The 9,130-nt window shown below is 41.4% G+C and overlaps 1 protein-coding gene across 1 annotated transcript; it reads right to left on the bottom strand.

Moving 5' to 3' along the window:
* Positions 1-542: 542 nt before the first annotated feature.
* On the bottom strand, positions 543-5,569 carry prodh2 (proline dehydrogenase 2). The gene is made up of 11 exons (XM_082543949.1): positions 5,523-5,569; positions 5,023-5,388; positions 4,739-4,929; positions 3,655-3,781; positions 3,250-3,321; positions 3,077-3,157; positions 2,408-2,551; positions 2,108-2,274; positions 1,897-2,007; positions 1,262-1,350; positions 543-997 (listed from the first exon to the last, which is right to left on the bottom strand). The coding sequence occupies exons 2-11, from the start codon at positions 5,248-5,250 to the stop codon at positions 816-818; spliced, it is 1,392 nt and encodes a 463-aa protein (XP_082400075.1). The 5' UTR covers positions 5,251-5,388; positions 5,523-5,569; the 3' UTR covers positions 543-815.
* Between the last annotated feature and the right edge of the window lie 3,561 nt (positions 5,570-9,130).

Below are 9,130 nucleotides of genomic sequence, written 5' to 3'. Positions count from 1 at the left end.
GTTTTTTGTTTTTTAATTCAGCACAAAGACACTAAAGCGTGGAACAAAATTTTTAAAAAATGTGTGGAAAACTGAGTCCTCCCCACACATTCAAAATCATTAACGTCTATGTTTATCAGGGTCGAGGGTTAATTACAAAGTGTTACATCTTTTGTGGCATACATACAAGCCTTAGTGCTTCGGTAATTTTGGGTAAATACAAACCATGGGACAGTCACTGTGTCACTACCACTGACATTTATTACTGATTAGTCGATGCTTCACAGCAACTTGAATCACATTCTGGCAAAGCAGTGGAAAGTTGTTTATTAAATTCCCCAATAATCTTGCAACAGCAGCTTACTCTGTAGAGAAGTTTGAATCCGTTTCTTCGGTCTAGTTTTATAAATCCTCATTTCTGATCATCATGTTCTTTTGTTTAATTACATTTCATAAGCATTTCATACATTAAAGTACACAAAAGCAATCTTTTGATACCCTGTCCATCAAATACAGTGTTCTCTCATGATCCGATCTTTATTCAGTTCGCCCACACACATTAACATGATAGAATAGACTTTATTGTCATTGTACAGAGTACAACGAAATTGGAGTGCCACTCCCTTAATCATCATTGTTAATTAAATGTTTTATGCTTAATTCAGTTTACCTTCTGTTGCTAAATAACAGGCCCAGTAGTAGTTTTCAGGAGCTTTCTGGATATTACACCTATGAAAGTGTATTAAACAACAGTGCTCCCCACTAAGATCTTTTCCACACCACCTCCTGGTTGCAAACGTTAATATGAAACTGCAGAGTTCAGTGTTGGTTGATTGTTAGCTGGCTCCCTTTAAACTCAGCCGGAGTCTCCGATTGAGCTCTTTCCTCAGTAGGTCTCTTTCTTTCCGGATTCCCTGCAACACCGTACGGTTCTCCTGAGCTCTGCGCACCAGGTAGGGCAGCGTTTCATCCACTGAGCCATAGGGCACTGACTTGTACACTGAGTAACCCTCCTTAGCTGGAAGGGAGAGGAGAGATGGGATGGTGTGATTGTCAGACAAGTCAAAACCATAGCTTCCTTTCTCAACCCACTCAGGCAGTGATTGTGCATAGGTTTATCAGTTTTGGTGATGAAAGCGTGGACAGTCATTTAATAGTTATGTTAAGTGCATTGGTTTAAAATGGAGCACTGTAACAAAAAATAATTTCCCCCAGGGATCAATAAAGTATTCTGATTCTGATTCTGATCAGTCAAGCTGTGATGTGACGAAAATCAGCTCACCCAGTGTAAGGGAGACGTGGTCACACATGCCCAGCAGCTGACCGAAACACACTGAGCCTCCATCTCTCTCTATCCCCAACTCCTCCATTCTGATGAGCATGTGCACAACATTTATATATATTAAATGGCAGTGATTCCCAACCTTTAGGGGTCATAAATACATTTGAGGGTTGTACCTTTCTCACCAATAAACATCTATAAACCTCTATCACATAAGACCAAAGGAACACCCCTAAGCTTCATTTTATCCTTATTGTATTTGCTCTGCAAGACAGTTGAAAGTATCATAAATTCTGCAAAAAAGTAATTGTTTGTGATTATTTCTTGGATGTAACAATGCTACTTGGAAAAACAATCTTATTGTTGGAAAGCATTTGGTGGTTGAGCAGCAGAGTTGAGTATCTGAGTTAAGCCCGTGAAAAACTTGCCAGATATTGCCTGTCAAAGCTAAACAACAATCCAGTAACATTAACAGTTTGTTGTATTTTTATATTTAAAGTAGTTATGAAAACATTTGCTGATTTGTCAACTTTATCATTCTAGTATGGATTTTACATTGGCTCACCTATAACTGCACTTCCATTATGCATATGTTACACACATACCACCTCGATTACGTCGTTGTGGATTCTCACCGTTTCACGGCTCGTCTCACTGACTCCTCGTTGTGAGTGGCCACTATGATCCTGTACCGCTCAGGTTCCTGGGATATGACGTCCAGCATCAAATCAAGGCATCCGTTATAACTGTTCAAGAAGACGTGAAATGTATCAAGAGTCGAATCAAGATAAACAAAAATGATAGTTGACTGTTGCACTCAGGACATTTTCCTTCTGTCTAACCAACCTGTCATTGGTGTCCTCCCAGCTCTGATGGATGGGGTCCTGGTGACCCTCTTTCATCGCTAGTTTTCTCTCTTTGTCCATGTAGGCTCCTCTCACCAGCTTGACACCCAAACAGAAACCCTCATTCTTGGATAGAGACAGCGCATCTAAGAGGAGAGACCTGGAGTCCTGATAACCACAGAATTTAACCACAGACACAAAGAATTATAATTAAAACCATTAACTGTCTCAGTGCAAGTGACATAAAGTGTCTGATATTTGATGATAATATGAGAAGAGAAATAAAGATAAAGATAGTTGCCTTCAGGTAACATTGATATGTGTTCCAGATCCAGGTACCATCTTTGTTAAATTTCTTCATCATTGCCATGGCGACAAGAGAGAGGGCGGGGTTCATGTAGGTGTACTCAGCATCAACCAGGACTCTGACTTTGTTCACACTTGCCTAAAAAAAGTTTTATTCATTTCATTCAAAATTTGCATCTACACTTATTAAATTTGCTTCATGTGTCAAAGTGGGCGTATTGTGCTTCTCTCTGTTTTCTTTAATAAATATTCAATTACAGTCGTGCATGATTTTAAAATAATATAATCCCCAACTATTTTTTGTATACTTGTGCCGAACTGACATCACTTTGAAATGGTCTCCCATTTATAATCACTTCAGGCACAGTCAGAGCTACAGTTTTGGCCCTGACTGAGGAGGTGGAGTTTACAACCAGCAAGTTCTGGTTAAGTCAGGAGAGGGGCAGCCAATCGGAACAAAGTGGGCTTCTAGGCAGAGGGCATTACAGAGACAAGCATTAATAGACCGTCTAAATGCCAATATTTGCATGAATTACATATTTAAAATTGTTTTTATTTGTTAAAACTGTGAATACTCTTGGTAAATCTCAGAATAAAAGTGTGTGAGCATAACAGGTCCCATCTATGGGAGCATTTGTTAAGTGTTCGATTGTCTCTCCCCTACCTCGGCTATCTTGTTGAGTCTCAGTAGGCCAGATCGTAAGTGGGCAGCTTCCTTTTCATCTAAACCGGGGAAGCTGATTGGCTGAAAGAGACGATTTTAGGCAAAACTTCTTTATATGGGAACTGAAAGGTGACACCTAAGAAACTGGATCACTTGTTGAATTGTGGACTCACCTCACCATCCATTGATCTGATGAGGAGATTCAGATCGTATGGCTGTTGCCTGATGATGTTTGTGAGTTTTACCTTTAATACAACACGTACATTTTCAGGAAATAAACAGTGTCAAAACTGAATAAAAACAGGTAAGGCAGATAGGTAGGGGGAGCTGGGTTTGCACATTCAAGAACAACCTGGAACAGCTGTGGATACACCAAACTCTGAAATGTGTGTCCTTATCTTTTTTCCCACACATTTGAAGCCTCTGATGTTAACACCCCAGTTCCCATACATCCAGAATACTCAGAAATGCCTCCACCTACCCACCCACTAGAAAAAAAAAAGTTTAAAGTCTCCTCGAGCATCTGTTCTAAAAAATAATAATATTAAGGACTGGGGACTCTGATTTGGAAGCCTTACACACAGCTCTGGGCTGAGCAGCGCTGTGATCTTCAGCTGCATCATCGGGTCTTTGCTCCAAGCGTTGCTGTGGGACATTCGCACACACTCCAGCATGGTGTCCATGTTGTCGTCGTATCTTTTCTCACTGCAGGCGATAAACCATAAACCGTAACATGAGAACCGCGAAGAGTGGACTTCACACTCAGGTGTAACAGCTGTGCACAGTTGTGTGTGTCGTGGGTTGGAGCTGAGTGTGAGGTCCTTTAACTTTTGTCCTCATACGCTTGAGATGCAGAGGCAGGAGGTGGGCTGGGACCTATACTGCAGACTTCAGACAGTCTACAAGCCACAATTCATAGAAACATACATAAACAAAAAAACGTATGAAATGTCTGAAATTATGTACAAATTAATGCAAACCTGTTGAGAAGAGATTTTAAGAAATTTCAAGATTTCAAGATAAAAATCCATCAATCTACGAGCAGTCTCAGCTTCCACAGAGGAAACACAGCTTCTATCAGACTCTCAGTGTGTATTGGATTCCTGTTGACCAAATTCAGAACATATATGAATATTTGACACTCTTTTCTTTGCCTAATTTTTTATCAAAATAAATAAATACCACAAACATTTTATTTTATTTCATGTCTTTAATATTTGATAGGTGCAAGACAAATATTAAAGACATTGTTTGTAGCTGCACAAGTGAGCTATTGAGTTTGTAAGGCTGGCTTTGAGGGGAGCAATCTCTCCCACTCAACTGCTCTTTAAGCAAAAAACATCTGCATCAGATTTTTCTCACATTTGTGATTTGTGATGTGTTTCTTTCATGGTTGTGTGCAGTTAAATGAGTGTTTCTGTCTCTAGCAAAATTAGAAATGTATTTATTTGTTCTTGTATTTCAAAATCACATCATTGTTCAATTAAGTTAAGTTAATAAGTGTCCCAAAAACCTAAACGTCCACATGCATTGATCTAAAGTGTAGTGAAGGCTAAAATCTGCCCAGCAGCTGCGAAACTTCCAAGTACTAGGAACATTGAGTGAAAATTAAAAAGTGTCTTTTGAAGCAGCCTTTCAGCGACTTCTTAGACTCAGTCATACCCAGTGCTTTCTCCGAGGTCCTCCTCGATCGGCACGGCCAGCATGGGTCTCATTCCCTGCAGGCTCATCTTCTGCATGGACTGTGAGATTTCAGCCTCATTTTCTCCAGCCACAAACTGGGCATACACAGTGGGCCTCAGCAGCAAGGAAAACCCCCTTTTCCCCAGGAGCGTGCGTGCCACCGACATCAACTGAAATTAGCAGAAGAAGAAAGTAGTGAATGGATTGAATGCCAGATGTCAATTTGTATATTTTGAAGCTTTTCTGACAAACCGCAGTCTCACCTTTCCACAGTTATTAACCAGCGCTGGGAAGGAGCAGAGGCGGAAAACGCCCAGAGCACGAAGCAGCTCACCCAGACTCTTCACCTTGAAGGCACGGGGGTCCTCAAAGGCCAGAGTGTCTGAGAGCAGTTCATGCTGTTTCACCGCTGCCACCCTGGAGGCCGCAGAACTCAGGAGCCTCAGCGGCAAAATGTGAGGGAGAGAGGGACGTAAATAGGAGCACAGCATGGTCCCGGGAGAAGTGTGCAGTGCGTGACTGATGCAGCTTGTAGATAAAGCTTTTTCTTTTCTTTGTTTCCTCTCAAATGCAGCAGTGTGTTAAATAAAATACAGACTCTCAGTGATCGTCTCAGGAAGAGTTATTCCCTGTTGAAAGAAGAAAGTGTCTGTACAGTTAGTCGACCTTACTCCAAGAACGGTCAGTCACAATCATGATGAATCAGAAGCAGCGTCTGTTACTATCCATTGCAGTAATAAAACTGTATAAACAAACACCTTACCGTCCATCCTAACAGTGGCACTCGGAAGAGCTAAACAATGAAAAGCCAAAGCTTTGACAGTCCAAGTGTGAGCCGGTAGAATTTATCATATTTGGTTAACTCGCTGGTTAATAAATGACAACTTGGAAATTTGAGTAAACATCAGGTTGACCCTTAGAATGAAATCAAACGAATGGACAAGAAAAGCTCACCTGTGTATAGATATCATGTATAAGATATATAATCATGTTGAATCTAGTCTTTTTGTATTGTAGACTTTTTTGTTTCCTAGAAGTTTTAAAATAGATTTGTCTGAAGAGTCCCATTAATGTGGATCAAATTCAGTCAAATAGTTGATCAAATGAGCTGTGTAGTTTGTGGCCCATGTGATGTTACAGTAATGAACAGGAGAGAAAATTGTACACTTAACAAATGCTGAAAGCTCCATTATATCTAGAGAAGGGTTGAGCTCAAACATCTGTTTCCCCAAAAGCCACGAAAAGCAGCCGAGAGAGGAAATGATTAACTGCTGCCTGCTGACGTCCTCGTCAAGTACCTTTGACTTGTTAGTCTAAAAATCCTGTTAATCCCCCACAATCTCTGCTCTCCCAGCCATAAATGTACTCATAGCTGTCCACAAAATGACTGATGCTGTCTTTGTCTGCACTGTGGCAGAGATCAGTGACAGAGCTTTAACTGCTTCTAATCTTCTAGATCAGGGGTGTCAAACTCATCATCAAAGCTAAAACTTTTGCATAACAAATTATAATATAGAGTCATTTTCTGAGTAAAACTCAATGGAAAGAAGTAAAATTAAATTCTAAAAGCTTTAAAATATAAACCATCTATTTACAAAATAGTATTTCACATTTGATTGAATGAATGGGGTGGAGCTTATTAGACATTCAATCCTGACCCATGTCTGAATATGGAAAATCAGATGTTTCCTGTTTAGTCTTCCTTGTAATTTGCGTAACAGCAATTAGGAGGTACACTTATGTGAGAAAAATAAAGCTTTCAGTGCAGTTCTGAAGCTGGTTATCGGCAAGTGTGAGCAACTCTGTAAACGCAGAAGGTTTGATAGTTTAGTTCTGGGATATTCCAGTGTGTGTTAACACAATACAATGATACGATTGTTAGTGCCCATCAGTCTGGAAAGTTCATGACAGTACACTCAGCAAAAGACTGAAAAAGTATGGCTTGTTTGGACGGGTTTCCAGGTTCTCTAAAATGAACATGGCTTAGGTTTGCAAAGTTGCATCTGAACAAACGACAAGACTTCTTGTGGATAAGACCAAAGTGGAGATATCTGGCAATGTTTAGAGAAATCCAAGCGCAGGCATATCAGCACAAACACCTCCTACCAACTGTCAAACACAGTGGTGGAGGGGTGATGATTTGGGCTTGTTTTGCAACTACCGTATTTTCACGACCATAAGGCGCACTGTGCTAAAAGGCGCAGTCTCAGTTATGTGTGCCCTTACTGTATTTAAAACACACACATAAGGCGCACTGGACCATAGGGCGCATACAAGTACCGTATGCGTATTTAAAAATAAAGCGGGAGCAAACCTGAATTCGGTACCTTACTCACATTTCTATTGCCGGTAATCGTCATCATCAACAACACACAAGCATACAAGTGTGCATATTTAAAAATAAAGCAGGAGCAAAACAAAGTTTGGTACTCACATTTTTATCATCAATCAAGCCCATGGAAGTCCTCATCCTCTGTGCCTGAATTGAACAGCTGCGCTAAATCTCCATCAAACATGCCAGGTTCACTGTCTTCACTGTCAGAGTCACTTTCTGTGCCGTGCGGCTCCTCGGAAACGATGCCGGCTTTTGCGAAAGCTCGAACAACAGTGCCAGCAGACATGTTAGCCCAAGCATCTACAATCCATTGGCAAATTGTGGCGTAACTCGCCCGGCGCTGCCTTCCACTCTTAGTGAAACTGCGTGGAAAAAACCACCTGGTCTCCTTACATACACCTCCCTCAGTCACTCTTTCATCATTTCCTCATCCATCCAGCCCTTTTCATTTGCCTTAATGATGATTTCTGCTGGAAACTTCTCTTTAGGCAAAGTCTTTCGCTTAAAAATCACCATAGGCGGCAGTTTCTGTCCATTAGCATGGCAGCCAAGCACAACAGTAAAAGAAGACTTTTCATACCCCGTTGTGCGTATCGCTACCGTGCTGGTCCCCTTCTTCTCCACAGTGTGACTCACCGGGATGTCAAAAGTGAGCGGGACCTCGTCCATGTTTGTGATGTGGCTGGGCTGGATGTTTTTGTCGCCGATGTGTTTGCTGCAGTAGGAGCGGAAGATGGCCAGCTTTTCCTTATAATCTGCTGGAAGTTGCTGCGCTACCGTAGTCCTGGTCCGGATGGAAAAATGGCACCGTTTCATAAAACGAAAGCACCAAGACGGACCTCCTTGGAAATGTTCAATGTTCATCTCTTCAGCTAGTGAAACTGCTTTTAGCCGAATGGTGACCGTCGAAACGCTTCTCCCGCTCGCTCTTTGCTCGATGATCCACCGCTCGAGTCTTTCCTCCAACTCGGGCCACCTCGCCTTATGTCCGCGGAAACTCAGCTGCGTTTTCTTGACCTGCCGGAGCTTGTTTTCCAGCTTCCTCCATTTGCGAACCATCGATTCGTTAATCTTAAATTCTCTCGCCGCTGCTCGATTTCCATGTTCCTCCGCGTACCTGATGGCCTTCAGTTTAAACTGTGCTTCGTAAGCGTGTCTCTTTGCCATTTTCAGGGTTGTTAAAACAACGATGTCCTGCATAATGCACATACCTGTTCTTTTATACAGGTATGTGCGATTGTCCCGGTATATACGATCAACGCCCACACTTCACCCTTTAACGTTCTCATGGTGTTCTCTACTACGTCCTCCTTACAACACATAGGGCGCACCGCGCTATAGGGCGCGCCGCACTTTTTGAAGAAAATCTAAGACTTTTAAGTGCGCCTTATGGTCGTGAAAATACGGTACAAAACCTGGCAACAGTGCTGACATCTTCGATTGCTAACTCGGGGTATGTCAGCGTGCTCCGACTTTCTGAGTTGAGGCAGGATTCCACAAAAGACATTTCTGACTAGGAAGTCGGAATTTTTGACTTTTTGAGGAACACACCATAAGTGACATCATGGTGGCAGCGTCCATCCTTTTTATACAGTCTATGTTTTCATTCAATGTTGATGAGAGTGGTAGGTTACACTGATTGTTTGGGGCTAATCTGCATAGATTTTCCAACCAGTCCAACAGTCAAATTTAAGAAGATGATTTAAGGCAGAAATTCACTCAAGAGTGCTCGATTTTTTATTTTTTACATTGTATCTCTAGTTTCCAGTCTTTACTTAAACTAGTCATATCTTCTCAGTAACTCCCCAAAGTCTCAGCTGGATATCTGACAAATCCTTCAAGCTACATACAAATATTACAGTCTTTGTCAGCAAAATATTTCAGTTGAAAAGGATTGAGTCACAAAAGCTTGAAAAAACAATATTTTATTTTTCACACTGGAATGAATATAGAAAAGAAAATCTTCAACAAGTATATACAAACGAGGCCCAGTTTCATCAGTCTGTCAGCTGAACTGCTGAGAAGACACAGACACA

This window comes from Aulonocara stuartgranti (genome assembly GCF_965226115.1).
Source record: "Aulonocara stuartgranti genome assembly, chromosome: 8".
Classification (NCBI taxonomy): domain Eukaryota; kingdom Metazoa; phylum Chordata; class Actinopteri; order Cichliformes; family Cichlidae; genus Aulonocara; species Aulonocara stuartgranti.
The sequence above is the reverse complement of the archived record's forward strand: the minus strand, read 5'-3'. Positions and strand labels throughout refer to the sequence as shown.